At 39.7% G+C, this 19,733-nt stretch overlaps 1 protein-coding gene across 1 annotated transcript in view; it reads right to left on the bottom strand.

Annotated features, from left to right (window-relative positions):
- Positions 1 to 19,733, bottom strand: part of NUP210L (nucleoporin 210 like) — a 123,223-nt gene that overhangs the window by 95,593 nt on the left and 7,897 nt on the right. Inside the window, exons 3-9 of the mRNA XM_021089795.1 lie at positions 14,588 to 14,719; positions 12,611 to 12,704; positions 11,907 to 12,057; positions 11,188 to 11,320; positions 10,156 to 10,314; positions 2,011 to 2,079; positions 542 to 648 (exon numbers count right to left, since the gene is read on the bottom strand). Coding sequence (XP_020945454.1) covers positions 542 to 648; positions 2,011 to 2,079; positions 10,156 to 10,314; positions 11,188 to 11,320; positions 11,907 to 12,057; positions 12,611 to 12,704; positions 14,588 to 14,719 — 845 coding nt within the window. The remainder of the gene's footprint in view (positions 1 to 541; positions 649 to 2,010; positions 2,080 to 10,155; positions 10,315 to 11,187; positions 11,321 to 11,906; positions 12,058 to 12,610; positions 12,705 to 14,587; positions 14,720 to 19,733) is intronic.

The following is a 19,733-nucleotide window of genomic DNA, read 5'->3' as shown; positions in this document are numbered from 1 at the left end:
TGTGGCATGGGTTTGATCCCTGGCCCAGGAATTTCCACATGCCATGGGCACAGCCAAAAAAAAAAAAAAGGTACTAGCTTTTGAAAGATCCATTAATGGCAAGTAATCAGAAATAGAATGAGTCAAAGCTTATGTAGATTTAATGCAATTTGTGCCTTTCCATAAATTGACAGCTCTCCAGGGGAAAAATGGACACTGGAGAGTAACTATAACACTTCACATCTAATGGTCACGCTACTACTGTCATCACCACAAAACTCTAGTAACCAGCTCTCAAATGAAGTTACAGAATGAGGACCCCGCTGCAAAGTGATCGCTGGCACTAACTTCAACTCTTTTCTATAGTTTTAACCAAACTGTATAGTTTACTTCTGGCTCAGCAATCCTCAGGATAGAACTACTTAATAATAATAACAAAGTAATAACTTGCACTTTCGAAGGTAATCTAGAAACAAAAGAAAAAAAGTCTTCCTGGCCAGAAAGACTTGCCCATTCAAGGAGTTATCCTTAAAGGAGCTAGAAAAATCCAAAAGAGACTCACATCTGAAACATAGACTTTTGCGCTGCTTTTATCAAATACTTCTACTGTAATGACATACACCTGTCCCACCTCTAGACTCCATCGGTCTCCAGGTTGGACTGTGAAACCTGCACACAAATCAAGAAACAAAATATTAGAAGAGGCCAACATTTTACTACAATTAATTAAAAAATACAAACTTTAAAAGACTAATTAAAGAGCAAAACTTGCTAATAGATGGACATGGTTTTCAAGACAGAACCTTTAGTTCTCTCTATAAAATCATGTAATAATTTGAGGTTCCAAAGATCCTGGCTTAATTTGTCTCAGGTATAAAGAAACACTTTCACTCACATCTGTAGAAATACTGGCCCTCTCCCACCCACCAAGGCTCAGTTTTGCTCATTCCTGATGTGTTGTACAAGATTTCAGCTGCTTTCAGAGTTCCCTTCGTCGCTCAGCAGTCAATGAATCTGACTAGCCTCCATGAGGACGCAGGTTTGATCCCTAACCTTGCTCAGTGGGTTAAGGATCCTGGCATTGCTGTGAGCTATGGTGTAGGTCAAAGATGCAGCTCAGATCCCAAGTTGCTGTGGCTTTGGGGTAGGCCAGTGGTTACAGCTCTGACTTGACCCCCTAGCCTATAAAGCTCCGCCATGTGCCCTGGGTGCAGCCCTAAAAAGAAAAAAAAAAAAAAGATTTTTGGCTTCTTTCAGTCAGATTCATTGTTTGATATATATGGCTTAAGGACATTAGGTTTCTTCTTCCCTTTTTTTAGGGGGTGTGCTTTTTAGGGCTACACCCATGGCATATGGAAATTCCCAGGCTAAGGGTCAAATCGGAGCTACATCCGCCAGCCTACACCACAGCCACAGTGACTGGGGATCCAAGTTGGGTCTGTGACCTACACCACAGCTCATCGGCGACACCAGATCCCTGACCCACTGAGCGTGGTCAGGAATCGAACCCACATCCTCATGGGTACTAGTTGGATTTGTTCAGGTTTCTTTTTCTTCTGTAAAGTCTCATTTCTGAAAACAGCATGGATTTTTGTGGTTTTTTTCATGGTCTGTTTCAAGATGTTTTACTCTTGTAGATAACATTTAAGCAGAAAAATGTGAGAAAATATGTCAAAGTAAGGTTGAATTTGAAATTAAGTTCTCAAAATGGAACACTCTAGTCTTTTTTTTTTTTTTTTTTTTTTTTTTTTTGGTCTTTTTTCTAGGGCCGCACTCGCGGCATATGGCAGTCCCCAGGCTAGGGATCTATTCGGAGCTGTAGCCACTGGCCTACACCACAGCCACAGCAATGCCAGATCCGAGCCGCATCTGTGACCACAGCTGACGGCAATGCCTGGATCCTTAACCCACAGAGTGAGGCCAGGGACCGAACATGTGTCCTCATAGATGCTAGTCAGATTCGTTTCTGCTGAGCCTTTAATGCACTCGTTTAGGTGAAATACTTTAAGCTATTTGGCTTTCTAAAAATACCTAAAAATCCAGGCTCTACAACGTATATGGTGCAATTTGGGAGTCCAGACACAGACCGCATATGGACATCTGTATTTTCGCTTAAGGAAATCATATGAGCTACAAGTGGGGTGAAAAGAGAAATATGAGCTACCAAAAATAAATAAAATAAATCCACAAACAAAACCAAAAATTATTTTATTTATTTATTTGCTTTTATTTATTTTTTTGTTTTTTTCCCTTTTCTAGGGCTGCTCCTGCGGCATATGGAGGTTCCCAGGCTAGGGGTCTAATTGGAGCTGTTGCTGCTGGCCTAGGCCAGAGCCACAGCAACGGGGATCCAAGCTGAGTCTGTGACCTAAACCAGAGCTCATGGCAACGTCAGATCCTTAACCCATGAGGGAGGCCAGGGATCGAACCCGCATCCTCATGGTTCCTAGTCGGATTCGTTAACCACTGAGCCACGACAGGAACTCCTATTTATTTTTTAATAATTATTTTTATTTTTCCTTTATAGCTGATTTTGTAAAATCCACTGTGTGTTCTGTCAATTTTCTACTGTACAGCAAGTTGACCCAGTCACAATTACATGTGTACACTTTTTTCCTCACATTATCATCCTCTACCATAAGTGACTAGATATAGTTCCCAGTGCTAAAAATTCTATCTTTTTATTATCCTTTGGAAAGCAAAACTTAAATGTGCACATTCTGAGAAAAGTCTGAGGGCTCAGTAGTCACAGGAATCAGGTATTCTTAAATTTCAAATATGAGGAAGAAAGGGAGTTCCCGTCATGGCTTAGTGGAAATGAATCTGATTAGGAACCATGAGGTTGTGGGTTTGATCCCTGGCCTCCATTAGTGGATTAAGGATCTGGTGTTGCTGTGGCTGTGATGTAGGCTAGCGGCTACAGCTCCGATTCTGTCTCTAGCCTGGGAACCTCCATATGCCACAGGTGTGGCCCTAAAAAGACCAAAAAAAAAAAAAAAAAAAAAAAGTTCAAATATGAGGAAGATGAAATGAGAGAAGAGAAGATCATGTTCCATGTTTTTAATATTCACTTATCTGTAGAACTGTTCCCCTCTCCCCCAGTTCTTCCATAGGAGCCCATTATGGAAAGCAGGACAAAGTGGCATTGCTCTGGCTAAAGAAATGGACAGAGGTGGATTGAGAGGGAGGGAGGGGGCATGACTTGCCACCTAGCCTAGCAACTTGCCTTGCTCTGCAGTTTTAAATATCACTAATTGTCAATGAGATCCTGCTGTACAGCACAAGGAATTCTGCCTAGTCACTTGTGATGGCACATGATGGAGGACAATATGAGAAAAAGAATATATATATATATTCTTGAATATATATATATATTCATGATGGAGGATAATATGAGAAAAAGAATATATATATATATTCATATATATATGACTGGGGTCACTTTGCTGTACAGTAGAAATTGAGAGAACATTGTAAATCAACTATAATGGAAAAAATAAAAATCACTAATTGATTTTCTATTATCTGCAGCAATTCTATAATACCGAAATATTTTCTCTGTGCCACCCAAGATATTTCTAGATCACACATCATACTACCCATTATTCTTTTTAGTTAAATTCTAGCGGAAATACACATTTATTTTGTGATAGGCCTATGCATAATGTAATTAGTAATACACTTCCCTCTCAAAAATAAACTACATCCAAAAGCTAAGAAGAGATTATTTCTGTTCCGTGAAATACATTTCTGAAAAGACTGAACTGAACTCATTATTTCAAAGCACATTAATTTAGAAGTTCTATTAATTCAGTCATGCAGTAAGTTACAATTTGGTACTATGTGTCTACCATGATAATGGAATAAAATATTTAATCTATTTCAAGGATCAAATTTTTTGTTTTTTTATTATTTTTAAAATTTTAATTTATTTATTTTTATGTCCTCACAATTTGTTACATCTTATTGATTCTTCAATATAGGCATTACACCATACTAGGTGATGTGATAAGACATTATAGACCTTACATTGTACCATGGAGAGAAATGGTTGTTAATAATACAGTTGTAGAACTGTATTATTTAATTGTACAGTTGCATTATTTAATTATAATTATCATAAATTCTTTGATGGAGAGGAAATCAGAATCAGATCTAAGGAGACTTCAGCATTCCAAGAATGATGTCAAATGACCCCCTTCATGGTGGATTATGCACTTACGTACTATGAGATATATTTATTCTCCAGAGATTCCTTGTTTGTGTATCAATTGTAGATTTTTGGTTTGCAGTTATTCTGAAGTTTTGATATAAGAGTCTGTATGTATATGAGATTGTTTTAAGTTGTTCTCTTAATTGCAAGTTCATCTCCAATGTCCTGCATTTGTACCCACCTCCTCTCATGATTTCTGATTTTGGTGGTATAATTGTGCATGGATGATTTCGTATCTTTGCTGTATATATACCTTTACTGGTGAGCTTTGTCATTTGCGGTATTTTTGTTTCTGATTGTGACCTTTTCTTTTCTGCCTAGATAAGTTCCTTTAGTATTTGTTGCAAAGCTGGTTTAGCGTTGCTGAATTCTCTTAGCTTTTGCTTATCTGTAAAGCTTTTGATTTGTCCTTCAAATCTGAATGAGAGCCTTGCCGGGTAAAGTAATCTTGGTTGGAGGTTTTTTCCTTTCATCACGTTAAGTATATAATGCCACTCCCTTCTGGCCTGCAGAGTCTCTGCTGAAAAATCTGCCAATAACCTTATTGGGGTTCCCTTGCATGTTACTTGTTTCTTTTCCCTAGCTGCTTTCAAGATTTTTCTCTTTGTCTTTAATTTTGGTCAGTTTGGTTAATATGTGTCTTGGTATAGTCCTCCTTGAGTTTGTTTTATATGATACTCGTTGTGCTTCCTGGATTTGAGTGAGTGGTTCCTTTCCCATGTTAGAGAAGTTTTCGGCTATTATCTCTTGGAATATTTTTTCTGTCCCCTTCTCTCTCTCTTCTCCTTCTGTCACCCCATAATACGGATGTTGGTGCATTTAATGTTGTCCCAGAGTTCTCTGAGACTCTCTTCATTTGTTTTCAGTCTTTTTTCTCTTTTCTGCTCTGCATCCATAATTTCCACTAATCTGTCCACCTCGCTTATTAGTTCTTCTGCCTCCTGTATTCTGCTGTTGTCTGCGTCTAGTGAATTTTTTATTTTAGTAATTGTATTTTGCATCTCTTCTTGTTTAAGTTTTATATCTTGTATCTCTTTGCTCAGTGTTTCCTCTAAGTTATCCATCTTTGCCTCCAGTTTATTTCCAATGTCTTGCATCATCTTCAGCATCAAAAGTCTTTTTCTTGGAGGCTAAAAATCTCCTCCTAGCTTAGCTGATTTTCTGGGGTTTTTCCTTTCTCCCTGATCTGAGTTATAGTTCTCTGTCTTTTCATTTTTATAGGTTTTTGGTGTGGTGACCTTTTTACAGATAATAGAGTTGTAGCCTTTTCTTACTTCTGGTGTCTGCCTCCCTTGTGGCTGAAGTCTGTATGGGGGCTTGCTGTAGGCTTCCTGATGAGAAGGGGTGATGCCTGCCCACTGGTAGGTGGAGCTGATTCTAATCCCTCTGGTGGGTGGGGCTTAGTCTCTGGATGGGATTAGAGGCAGCAGTGTGCCTGAGGGGTCTTTAGGTAGCCTGTTTACTGAGGAGCAGGGCTATGATCCCACCTAGATTGTTGTTTGCCCTGGGGCTTCTCAGCACTGACTGACAGGTGGGGCCAGATTTTCCCAAAATGGCCACCTCCAGAGAAAGGCAGCTGCTGAATATTCCCAAGAGCTTTGCCTTCAGTGTCCTTCCCTCACAATAAGCCACATTCACCCCTGTTTTCCCAGGATGTCCTCCAAGAACTGCAGTCAGGTTTGACCCAGATTCCTATGGAGACCTCGCTCTGCCCTGGGACCCAGTGCACGTGAAAGTCCATGTGCGCCTTTCAAGAATGGGGTCTCCGTTTCCCCCAGTCCTGTGGAGCTCCTGCGCACAGGTCCCACTGGCCTTCAATGCCAGATGCTCCAAGGGCTCTTTCTCCCTGTGCCAGATCCCCGCACGTGAGGGTTTGATGTGGGGCTCAAAACTCTCACTCCTGTAGGTGAGTCCCTGTGAACCAGTTAGTTTTCAGTCTGTGGAGCTTCCCATCAGGGAGGTATGGGGTTGTTTATATCACGAAATCGCCCCTCCTACCTCTTGATGTGGCCTCCTCTTTTTCTTCTGGACTAGGGTATATATATATATATATATATATATTTTTTTTTTTTGTCTTTTTGCTATTTCTTGGGCCGCTCCCGCGGCATATGGAGGTTCCCAGGCTAGGGGTCTAATTGGAGCTGTAGCCACCAGCCTACGCCAGAGCCACAGCAACGTGGATCTGAGCCGCATCTGCAACCTACACCACAGCTCACGGCAACGCCAGATCGTTAACCCACTGAGCAAGGGCAGGGACCGAACCTGCAACCTCATGGTTCCCAGTCAGATTCGTTAACCACTGTGCCACGACGGGAGCTCCTGGACTAGGGTATATTTTTTAAGGTTTCTGGTCCATTTGGATGGAGATTGCTCAGCCTTTAGTTGTGAATTTTGTTGTTTTTAGGAGAGAAGTTGAGCTCCAGTCCTTCTATTCCACCATCTTAATCTGGAATCATCTTTTGTCTTTTTAGGGCTGCATCTGTGGCATATGGAGGTTCCCAGGCTAAGGGTCGAATCGGAGCTGTTGCTGCTGGCCTACACCACAGCCACAGCAACTTGGGATCTGAGCCGTGTCTGCAACCTACAGCACAGCTCATGGCAATGCTGTGATCCTTAACCACTGAGCAAAGCCAGGGATCGAACCCACAACTTCATAGTTCCTGATCAGACTCCTTTCCATTGCGCCACTATGGGATCAAATTTTAAAGCTGCCCCATATGCCAAAACAAGCTGCTAATATACATACAATTGATATGCTAATTAAGGTTACTTTTATGTATTCATTAAAGCAAATCTTTTAAAGACTGTAGGCAACTCTGTGCCAATCTAGGTTTGGTTCTGATAAGTACTCTAATATAATATTCATAAAGTATAAGAGGCAGAAGGAAATTAAGAAGTACATCATTCCTTTCAGTATACAGATGAGTAAATAGATTTTGATAGATCTCTAAACTAGTTCATTCCTCAATTATCAGAAGAAGATATCTTCCTTTTGGAATTCCCTGGTGGCTCAGTGGGTTAAAGATCTGATGTTGTCACTACTGTGGCTCAGGTAGCAGCTGTGGCACCATTTCAGTCCCTGGCCAGGGAACTTCCACATGCTGCAACTATTGCCCCCCACCTCCCAAAAAAGATATCTTCCTTTCATCTAATTCTTCCTTCTGTTTAGAATCTCATTTTCTCTTGCCCCTAAGAAATCTGGCTTCCACCAACTGGCCCTCTTTCCCATATCTCTGTCATCTCTCTGTTTAGCTTATAGACATATTCAAGTTTCTCTTATCTTAAAAAAGCTCTCATGTTTTACCCAAACTTCTACCGTGTTTTTCTCATTCTTTTTTTTTTTTTTTGTCTTTTTATAGTTTTCATTTTGCTTAAACCTGCTCATTCTTTTATATTACCTATCTCTATAATCAGGACCACCAGCCATCCTAAGCCAGGTGCTGGGACAAATTATGTCTTTTTTTTTTTCTCTGGACACAACCACAGTATGCAGAAGTTCCCAGGCTGAGAAGTGAACCCGAGACACAGCAGCGACTCTAGCCACTGCTGTGACAACAGGAGATCTTTAACCCACCGAGCCACCAGGGAACTCCTGAAACAAATTATGAATAGTCACCACCTATGTCCTCATGAAAGATATATAAATAAATGTATTTTAATATTTACTACATTGGAATAAATAACAATATGAACTAAGAATAGGAAAAAAACAAATAAACATGGTAAGTCTGCCTCAGGAATTCAAGGGAAGGGCCTGACACATAGCTGGATATCAATAAACATTTTTTTTGTCTTTTTGTCACTTTAGGGCCAAACCCACGACATATGGAGGTTCCTAGGCTTGGGGGTCCAATCAGAGCTGTAGCCACTGCCACAGGAACTTGGGATCTGAGCCATGTCTGAGACCTATACCGCAGCTCATGGCAACGCCAGGTCCCTAACCCACTGAGCAAGGCCAGGGATCGAACCCGCGTCCTCAGGGGTGCTAGTTGGGTTCGTTAACTGCTGAGCCATGACAGGGAACTCCTTATTCTTTTTCTTTTTTTTGTCTTTTTCAATAAACATCAAATGACTTAATTTAATTTGCAGGTATTATTGTATTTGTTGACAAATGTCCTAGGTACCTTAAAATGACTTCGGAACACACAACTTTGAACCAACTTTGAATATGTTTTAGGCTAATCATATAAACAGCTAATTAACAAACACTATTCTACAAGAAATATTGAACCTGATAGGTTCTTATTCAGAGGAAGCCTACCAAGCCCTACATAATTACTCCCTCTCCTATTCTATTACCTCTTCTGCTACTTTCCCCTGGTTATCTGCAACAGCCTCAGTGCCTTCTTGCTCTTCTGTAAACATGCCAAACATGTTCCTGCTTCAGAACATTTGCAATTGCTATTTCCTCTTCTTGGGGCTCTTTCACCCAGATATCTGTATGGCTCATTGCTCCAATGTGGCCTTATCAGAGAGGACTTCTCTAACCCTGAATAAAATAGTTTGTATCCTCAGCACTCAGAACAATGTTGAACATAGTAGAAATATAAGGAGTTCCTCCTGTGGCTCAGTGGGTTAAGGACCTGATGTTGTCTCTGTGAGGATGCGGGTTTGATCCCTGGCCTCACTCAGTGGGTTAAGGATCCGGTGTTGCTGCAAGCTGCAGTGTAGGTTGCAGATGAGGTCGGATCTGGTGTTTCTATGGCTGTGGCATAAGCTTCAGCTGCAGCTCTGATTCAACCCCTGGCCCAGGAACTTACATATGCCACAGGTGTGGCCGTATAAAGAAAAAAGAAAAAAAAAGAAAAGAAATATAATAGATATTTGCTCAATGAATTGCTTTATTTGGGATTCATATATTCAAAAATAGGAAATATTCCAAGTCAAACACTAAGAATTTTACGAAATTTTCAATTTTCTGAGATTTTAGATCCTAGTCATATTTCATTTTCATTGACTATAGTAGAGCTCTACATAGATCTTTCAATCTTTACAAAGCAGGTTTAGTAAATTTTATCTTTTTTTTTTTTTTTTTTTTTTTTTTTGCCATTTCTTGGGCCGTTCCCACGGCATATGGAGGTTCCCAGGCTAGGGGTCTAATCGGAGCTGTAGCCACCGGCCTACGCCAGAGCCACAGCAACGCGGGATCCGAGCCGCGTCTGCAACCTACACCACAGCTCACAGCAATGCCGGATCCTTAACCCACTGAGCAAGGCCAGGGATTGAACCTGCAACCTCATGGTTCCTAGTCGGATTCATTAACCACTGTGCCATGACGGGAACTCCAGGTTTAGTAAACTTTAAAAAATTACTTTCTTCAATTTAATAAATATTAAGTATCCACTGCAGACAATATCATCTTTTCTCAATTATTCATGTGAAAAGGAAGGAAAAAATTAAATAAAATTTATAGAAGTTCCTCAAAACTGCCTTCCCCAATGTCATAATTATAATTTGAATGTGGTTACACATAAACTCTGAAGTCTACAGATCCCAAGTCCCAACCACTCTTCTTTTTTCTGTCTTTTTAGGGCCGCACAGGCAGCATATGGAAGTTCCCAGGCTAGGGGTACAATAGGAGCTTCAGCTGCTAGCATATGCCACAGCCACAGCAATTTGGGATCCAAGCTGCGTTTGCAATTCACACCACAGCTCATGGCAACACTGGGATCCAAGGATCCTTAACCCACCAGTGAGGCCAGGGATTGAACCCGCGTCCTCATGGATAGTAGTTGGTTTGGTTACCATTGAGCCACAGCGGGAACTCCCAACCATTCTTCTTTACCTACCTTTTGTTAGAAATTATGACAACAATAATTTTTAGTGCTTTGTTAAAAACACAACCTATGGAAAATAAGTGTAGTAGTATTATAATCATGCTTAACAAAGTATTTTACCAAGGAACATATCTAGCGTACTGAAGGAAATATAGATTGGCAATGAAAACTTGAACAAAAGGATACTTTTATGGACAAAAACAAGGTTAGTGTGGCCCAGCTGGACAGCAGTCACCATGGCTGTTCTCTCATCCAGTAAAGCCACTCTCCCAGAACGAGACACATTATATGCAACACTATGGTCTTGCAATTCCAGCGTATAATGTTCCAGGGGAAATTCCACCTCTGTAAGATGTGAAAGATACATAAATGTAATGAAGAGTATCCATTCCAATGGACAATGATGTATTTTTGGATGATACGAAGAAACAGGTTTAAGTAAGAATATGACCTGCTTTTAATTTCTTTCCTACTATGAAGAATTTATACCTGTAGCTATCTTGGGAGGAATAACATATGAGTTTACTGTTGGCATTACTTGTATTTTTAAAAACGAGAGAACTGAGAATAGGAGAGATTCCCACCAAGTAAGTAAAGGACTAATGGTAATGGAGCAAATGCACACTTTATAAACTCAGTGGAACTTTTGGGGTTAACAAGTATTAAGTTTTCAGTTAACTGTTTCTCAATAAACACCTTTTACAAAGATCATTCGAGTCCCTTCTGGTAATTTCATCACTTGCCCTATAAAAGCTAGTAAATTTTGATTGTTGTTTTAGCAGCTAATTCAGATACCTATGGGCACTGAAGCTAAATAGCCGAACTACAGCGTTAGTCTGTTCAAGATACGGAGACAATCTCTGTCCAGTATTAGTTCAAGTACAGTAATTAAGAAATACAGTTGACCTTTGAACATGGCAGGGGTTAGAGGCACCAACATCCCTTGATCATTCTGCAGCTGCACATCTGCATGTTAGTCAACCCTCCATTCATGCATTCAGCCAAACAGGCATATGGCAGTACTGTAGTATTTATTGGGAAAATATCTGTGTATAAGTGGACCTGCACAGCTCAAATCCTTGTTGTTCAAGAGTCAACTGTACTTTATAACAAAATCTAAAGCCAGAAATATTTTTTATACATAATGTGGAGTTGCTTCTTTTGTCAATAAAAAATATTTTCCTAATATTAGTCTTAGGAAAAGCTAAGTCATCTTACCTGTCATTCTTCCTTGAACCATTTTTGCAACTCGGTATTTAATATATGCTCCTACTAAAAGATAAATATCGTGGGATGGTATAAGAAATATATTCTCCAAAACAAGCAGACGTATCAATGCTGCTGCCACTTTCTAAAAGAAGGAAAAAACCCACAAAGTTACCATAGGCAAAATCCTTAAAGTCATCTTTGTTGTTAAAAGTTTACCTTTTGGGGGGGGGGGAACACACCCACAGTTCCCAGGCCAAGGATAAAACCTGTGTCACTACATTGGCCTGAGCCACTGCAGATACTGGATCCTTACCCCACTGTACCACAAAGGAAAAACCAAAGTTTACTTCTTATAGTTTCTTTTAAAATATTTTATAAAGGAGTTCCCGTTGTGGCTCAGCAGTAACAAACCAGACTAGCATCCATGAGGATGTGGGTTTGATCCCTGGCCTTGCTCAGTGGGTTAAGGATCTGGCATTGCCATGAGCTGTGGTGTAGATCATAGATTTGCCTCAGATCTGGTGTTGCTGTGGCTGTGGTGTAAGCCAGCAGCTACAGCTCTAATTTGACCCCTAGCCTTGGGAACTTCCATATGCCTTGAGAGGCCCTAAAAAGGGCAAAACAAAAACAAAAAACCCAAAACCTACATATTCCATAGGCAAGACCCAAAACCTACATATTCCATAGGCAAGACCATTAAATGAAAGTTTATAGCACAAACTTTTTACCTTGTAGAATGGTTCATAAATTCGAACTTTTACAACAGCAGCACCAGTTCTAATCCCAGACACCAAAATCATATCTCCTTGTTTCCCTTCCTTTTCCATCTCAACTATATATGCTGGGGGAGAATATTCTGCTTCGGAGTATTTCAAAATCCTAGAGATAAAACAAGGTTTGTATCTAGTAGAATCAAATAATTAGTCATCTTCTAAAAGGACTAGGAGACATTAAACATAATCTCTTCAATGTCTATATAGTCTAAAAAGTTTTAAAATTTGTTTTCTACAAAGACTAGAGAGGAAGAAAGTACTTAATATGTTTCTGGCTAAAACTGCTGGGACAAAAACTTGGATTGTCTGAGAGCTATTTCTTGGTACTGAAGAAAAAATGTCATACAATTATCTACTCCCTGTATTGCAGCATGTGCAAGTAGCTTGAACAACAAAATTGCTGGAAGATACACCTGACTCAGAACTGTACGCTACTGAGCTCATGAACTCCTCTGCAGTAGCTCAAATTAAACGTTCATAAAGGTATCTCCATCCATACCATATGTCATTCTATAAAGACATTTCCCCCTGGTATATTTATCTGTTCCAGAACGTTCCAGACAGAAAGATTATGAAAGCCCATACAATGATTGAGTTCAGTGTGCTACCTAAAGGCAGATGTTTCCTTCAAACATGGTTACATTTGGTTTCAAGGTTACCTAATTTTGCTAGAAAGTTCTTCTCTTGCTGATTCGTTATCCTGGGCAATGCTCCACTCAAACATCATCCCTGCCAAACTACTAAAAGTATTTCCTGTAGAGCAAGCCAAAGCAGACAAGACAGAATCACATATTCAAAAATATTCAGCTACCTTTAAAAGAAAGGGAGACCGAACTAGAAAATTATTTTTAGGCTTCTTTCATTACAAATATGGACACTATCATTAATGAATTGAAACACATATATGAGGAAGACCGCTACTTAATCCATATGAGTACTGTTGCTGTATAAGCTTTCTGAAAGTGAAAAGAACTTAAGCTGATTAACTTCTAGTTGATAACATTGTGGCACTCTTTCTGTTCCTTTCTACATAAAGGCCACCTTATAGTCTACCTTTGGGTTGAGAGGTATCCCTAAATCCTGGTCCCTTCAGCAAAAATTTTTATAAAAACTAGGAGTTCCCATCGTGGCTCAGAGGTTAATGAATCCAACTAGGAACCAGGAGGTTGCGGGTTCGATCCCTGACCTTGCTTAGTGTGTTAAGGATACGGTATTGCCATGAGCTGTGGTGTAGGTGGCAGACACGGCTCGGATCCCGCATTGCTGTGGCTCTGGTGTAGGCCGGCAGCTACAGCTCTGATTGGACCCCTAGCCTGGGAACCTCCATATGCCGCAGAAGCGGCCCAAAGAAATAGCAAAAGACAAAAAAAAAAAAAAAAATTTATAAAAACTAGATTTGAATACTTCTAATACATTCATTTTTCAGATTAAAAAGCTCAGTCTTCACTAAACAATTACAAAAAGCAATGCATGTAAATGTTTTTTACATATTACAACATTAGTATGATGTATAGCAAAATAAAATCAGTCTCAAGAAAGATAAAGGTTTTAACATTATAAAATCTTTTCATAGGTTTACATTTAATTCTCCTGGCATATGGAAAGCAGATCAAGGAGTTCCCACTGCCGCACAATGGGATAGGTGATGTCTCTGCAGAGCCAGGACACAAGTTCAATCCCCAGCCCAATATGTCACGGGGTATGCAAAAAAGAAAAAAGAAAAAAGTAGACTGAAGTTCTTTTTGTAGCTCAGCGAGTTAAGAACCCGATTAGTATCCATGTGGATGTGAGTTCAATCCCTGGCCTTGCTCAGTGGGTTAAGTATCAGCATTGCTGCAAGCTGTGGCATAGGTCACAGATGTGGCTCAGATCTGGCCTGGCTGTGGCTGTGGCTATGGCCAGCAGCCGCAGCTCTGATTCGACCCCTAGCCTGGAAACTTCCATATGGTTTAGATGGGGCCCTAAAAAGAAAAAAAAAAAGTAGACTAATCAAAACAGAGCTAGTAATAATTTCCAAAAAACGTGGGGTCATAGCTGTGACCTATGGCATGTGTAAGTTCCCAGGCCAGGGATCGAACCCTCACTTCAGCAGTGACAACACCAGATCCTTAACCTGCTGAGCCACCAGGGAGTGCCCCAAAAATGTTCTTAATTGCTGATCTAGGGATCATTAGCAGGATCTTGGTGGCAGAATTTGAATTTTCTTTCTTTTTTTCTTTCTTTCTTTTTTTGTCTGTCCTGTGGTATATGGAGTTCCCAGGCCAGGGATCAGATTTGAGTTGTAGTTGTGACCTATGCTGTAGCTGCAGTAATGCCAGATCCTTTAACACACTGTGCCGGGTTAGGGATCGAACATTCGTCCTGTTGGTGCAGAGACACCATCAACTGAGTCAAGCCACAGCAGCAACTCCCAGAATTTGGATGTTAAAGGAAACTTCTGAGGTAAGCAACAATTAAATATAGTAGGAAATTTTAATAAAAGGATATAGTTAATATATGAAACCACACTCAGAGTTAATTCCTCTTATACATGAACTTCATATGAGAAAATAATATTTCCAATCAACTTTAATCTCTAAAGACGCTGTTTCCCAGTGCTAAACACAAATTTTGTTGAATCCTCTGACGTTCTTTACCTTTGGCATCCAAGGCCCTCACCATCAGTTCCAGTGGTGAATCATCTACATAGAGTTCCCGGGTTCGAGATATAATTTCAATGCTGTCAATTATATCAACCTTTACATCACAGCGCAGTTCATGGTCAGTCACTACAATAAACCCAAAAACTGAGAATTTAATTCAATAGGTCATGGCTCTATTAAATGTCTCACACGCTCAGGAGCTTATTCTAAATATTAAGAAAAGGAAAGGCTGTAACAGTTCCTTTCAACCTGTTTACAAAAAGAGATACTAGGCCAGTGGTTCCCAAACACTGACCTACAGTGGTGTGTTCATTCATCCATGGAAAAAATGAGAAAAATAGGAATTTTAAAACTAATAAAATTGTATTCACTTTAAAGGAAAATACTTTATTCTTACATTCTATATTACTCTTGAATGGTTAAAATACTTTTTCTTATATGAAATTGTGGTAAGAGTAGATTTTTTAATTATTTTTTAAAATTTATTTATTTATTATTCGTTAACCACTGCGCCACGACGGTAACTCCTAGAGTAGATTTTTTTTAAATTGTATTTATTTATCCTTTTTTTGTTTTGTTTTTGTCTTTTTGTCTTTTTTTTTTTTTTTTTTTTTTTGTCTTTTCTAGGGCCACATCCATGGCACATGGAGGTTCCCAGGCTAGGGATCTAATTGGAGCTGTAGCTGCCAGCCTACGCCACACCAATGCCAGATCCGAACCGCGCTCTGCGAACTACACCACAGCTCACAGCAACGCTAGATCTTTAACCCACTGAGCAAGGCCAGGGATCGAACCTGCAACCTTATGGTTCCTAGTCGGATTTGTTAACCACTGAGCCACGACAGGAACTCCTCATTTTATTTCTTTCAATTTTTTTTTTCTGGACTGTGAGATTAAAAAGCCTGAGAACCATGCATTAGACCCAACTAGTCAATATAGACATAATGAAATAATAAACACAGATTGAAACAGTACAGAATTAAGTGAGGTTGAAAAAAATTATTTTGTTCTGTCTTTTAACTATAATTCCACCTGTCACATTTACCATGTGTTAGAGAACTGCCTATGTAGCTGCCCCATTCTGTTGCTATAACTATACATTATAGTTTTAATTTAATCTGTGAGAAACAAAAAGCAGAGTAACTATCACTGCAATACCAACAGACATCAGGGGTAAACTCTGTCCCTAGCTATGGATCAGATACATATATATATATTTGTTTGTTTGTTTTGCTTTTTGCTTTTCAATTTTTAGGGCCACACCCCTGTCATATGGAAGTTCCCAGGCTAGGGGTTGAATCAGAGCTACAACTTCTGGTCTATGCCACAGCCACAGCCAGAGCAACACAGGATCTGAGCAGGATCTGTGACCTACACTACAGCTCATGGCAATGCCAGATCCCTGACCCACTGAGTAAGGCCAGGGATCAAACCCATGTCCTCGTGGATACCAGTTGGATTCTGAGCTACAATAGGTCCTTTTATGGAGTTTTTGGATCAAAGGAGAATGTGAATCAGATATATATGTAAATGTCCCTCAAAAAAGGCCAGGAAGCATCAAAATATGCTATTTCTGGAAAAGCTATACTCTTATAGGAAACAAAAATTGAATTAATTATAGAGCTCAACATATAAGTAAATATATTGTAGATAATGAGTGTCAGGTTTCTCACGATCAGAGAAAGAAGTTGCCCTGAGGTGCAGGATTAGAACCAAAGATATCAGTATGAGTTCATTTTTAATATATATGATAGATACAAAAAATATAGATATGTCTATATACATTGGTTAGTATACATTCATATATTTCCTAGCACTTGTTTACTGAGACGGCCCAGAAGCAAAGACATTCTAGCAGCATGGACACACTAGCACCCGGATCTTGGTTTCTAAATATAGTTCTCTAACAAAAGGAACCAAGACTCTTTGAAGAAATGACTGGGCAGGGAAAACACAAGAGGGGCCTGGTTCATCTTGTAGTTCTAAGATGGAAGGAAGTATTAAAATTAATTACTTAATTAATTAGGACAGAGGCAAGCCCAAAGGACACAGGAGCCAACCCGAAAAAGCTCCCAATGGCTAAAGTTAAAAAAACTGGAGTAACAAAATAAATTATGAGAGTATTTATGTAAAACAAAAATAAAACAAATATCCAAGAGTCCACACATATATAATGAATGAATAAATAAGAAGTTATTTATAACATATTTCTAGCAGAAAAGTGCTATTAATAAGTGTGGAAAGAAGTTTGCGTCGTGGCGCAGAGGAAATGAATCCGACTAGGAAACAAGAGGTTTGGGGTTCGATCCCTTGCCTTGCTCAGTGGGTTAAAGGATCTGGTGTTGCTGTGAGCTGAGGTGTAGGCCACAGACGCGGCTCGAATCCCGAGTTGCTATAACGGTGGTGTAGGCTGGCAGCTATAGCTCCAACTGGACCCCTAGCCTGGGAACCTCCATATACTGGGGGTGTGGCCAAAAGCAAAAAAAAAGTATGGAAGGAATTAGGGAAATAGTAAATCACCATCAAACTCCACAGTAATATTGCTACAGGCAAGATTCACAGATAAATGCAAAAACTAGTGGGTGAAACTTTTAAGAGAAACAGGATATATCAAAATATATCCCCCCCATTTTTTTTTTTTTTTGGTCTTTTTAGGGCTGCACCTGTGGCATATGGAAGTCCCCAGGCTAGAGATCCAATTGGAGCTGTAGCTACAGGCATACTCCACAGCCACAGCAACTCGGGATCCATGCCACATCTGTGACCTACACCACAGCTCATGGCAATGCTGGATCCTTTAACATACTGATTGAGACCAGGGATCAAACATGTGTTCTCATGGATACTAGTCAGGTTAATTACCACTGAGCCACAATGGGAACTCACATCCCCCAAGTATTTATTAGTTACTGTGGTGGTTTTTAATGTATGCCCACAAATTATTCAACATACCTCCCTCCAGGAGGTGAAGATTAATTTCTCTTTCTTTGAATGTTGGCTGAACATAGTGGTCATTTTTAATGACTAGCATACAGAAAGAGAAAAATGGTGACTTTACAGTGAAGAAAACCTGATAGGCACTAGCTTAACCAAGTGCTCAAGTTTAAAACCACTAGTGATAATTCATGTTGATATCATGTACCCCATGATATAATGTAATAAGAAGACTTCACCTCTGCAGTTTTCTTCCTGAAAACTTATTAAAAAAACTGTCAAGATCATGCAAGGCTGAGAAATGATCACAGATCAGAGGAGACTAAGGAAACGTGAAAATTTAATTTAGTCCAATGTGCTATCTCGGACTGGATCTTAGAGCAGAAAAAGAACAATAGCAGAACATTAGGGGAAACTGGGAAAGGATACTTGGGAAATCTTTGTACTGTCCTTGCATCTCTTCTGTAAATCTAAATTTTTTAAATAAAATGTTTTATATTAGAGAAATGCAAATCAAAACCACTATGAGATACCACCTTACACCAGCCAGAATGGCCATCATCAAAAAGTCTACAAACAATAAGTGCTGGAGAGGGGATGGGGAAAAGGAACCCTAGTACACTGTTGGTGGGATTGTAAACTGGTGCAACCACTGTGGAAAACAGTATGGAGATTCCTCAGAAAACTCAAAATAGAACTACATTTGATCCAGCAATCCCACTCCTGGGCATCTATTCAGAGAAAACCATGACTCGAAAGACATGTACTCCAATGTTCATTGCAGTACTATTTTCAATAGTCAAGATGTGGAAACAACCTAAATGTCCAAGAAGATGTGGAAACAACCTAAATGGATCAAGAAGATGTGGTACACATACACAATGGAATATTACTCAGCCATTAAAAGGAACAAAATACAGGCATTTTTAGCAACATGGATGGACCTAGAAATTATCATGCTAAGTGAAGTCAGTCACAATGAGACACCAACATCAAATTCTTTCACTGACATGTGGAATTTGAAAAAAGGACAGAATGAACTTCTTTGCAGAACAGATACTGACTCACAGACTTTGAAAAACTTATGGTTCCCAAAAGAGACAGTTCAGGGGGTGGGGGGATGCACTTGGGGTTGTGGGATGGAAATCTCATAAAATTGGATTGTGATGATCATTGTACAAATATAAATGTAATAAATTCGTTGAATAATTTAAAAAAATGTTTTAGGAGTTCCTGTTGTGGTTCAGTGGGTTAAGAGTCCGACTAGTATCCATGAAGATGTGGGTTTTATCCCTGGACTCAATCAGTGGGTTAAAGGATAATGCATTGCTGCAAACTTCGGTGGTGCAAGCTGCTGGGATCTGATGTTACTGTTGGTGTGGCTGTGGCGTAGGCCAGCAGCTACAGCTCTGATTCGACCCCTAGCCTGGGAACTTCCATGTGCCTCGGGTGTGGCCGTAAAAAGACAAAATAATAAATAAATAAAATAAAAATGAAATGAAATCCATCTTCTACTTGATTAACATTTAGCTTAAGAACAAAACCTGAAATTAAAAAAATTGAAGACCAAGATATGAGGTCTATGGACAGGAGCCAAGAGAACTTGAAATCTCACAGGATCTGCTAATAAGATATACCATTAAGGAAGTGTTCCAGTGATGGCAAAGGAAGGAAGGGTGAGCTTAAATAATATACACTAGGGAGTTCTTGTCGTGGCTCAGTGGTAAACAAATCTGACTAGGAACCATGAGGTTGCGGGTTTGATCCCTGGCCTCCCTCAGTGGGTTAAGGGAGCTGTGGTGTAGGTCGCAAACATGGCTCAGAGCCTACGTTCCTGTGGTTGTGGTGTAGGCAGGCAGCTGTAGCTCTGAATTGACCCCTAGCGTGGGAAGCTCCATATGCTGTGGGTGCGGACAAAAAACAAAACAAAACAAAACAAAACAAAAAAACCCCAAAAAACCTAAATATACACTAGATAATTGGTCACTGGATAATATAGCATTGATTAAATGGGAAATTAAATTCCTATCTTCTGTTGAGAAATGTGCAGGGCAGTGGCAGAACAGAAGCAGCTGTGACCTTAAATAAATAATACGGAAATCTTTGTGCACACAATGCCTACCCATATCTGACTGCTTCAACAGCAGAAAGCTTTTCAATACAGGTCATTGATCATAAAGAAAAAAAAAATACACTGTCTGATTCA

The sequence above is a fragment of the Sus scrofa genome, chromosome 4 (assembly GCF_000003025.6).
Source record: "Sus scrofa isolate TJ Tabasco breed Duroc chromosome 4, Sscrofa11.1, whole genome shotgun sequence".
Taxonomy (NCBI): Eukaryota; Metazoa; Chordata; class Mammalia; order Artiodactyla; family Suidae; genus Sus; species Sus scrofa.
Note: the sequence above shows the minus strand (reverse complement) of the source record. Positions and strands in the feature narration are given on the sequence as shown.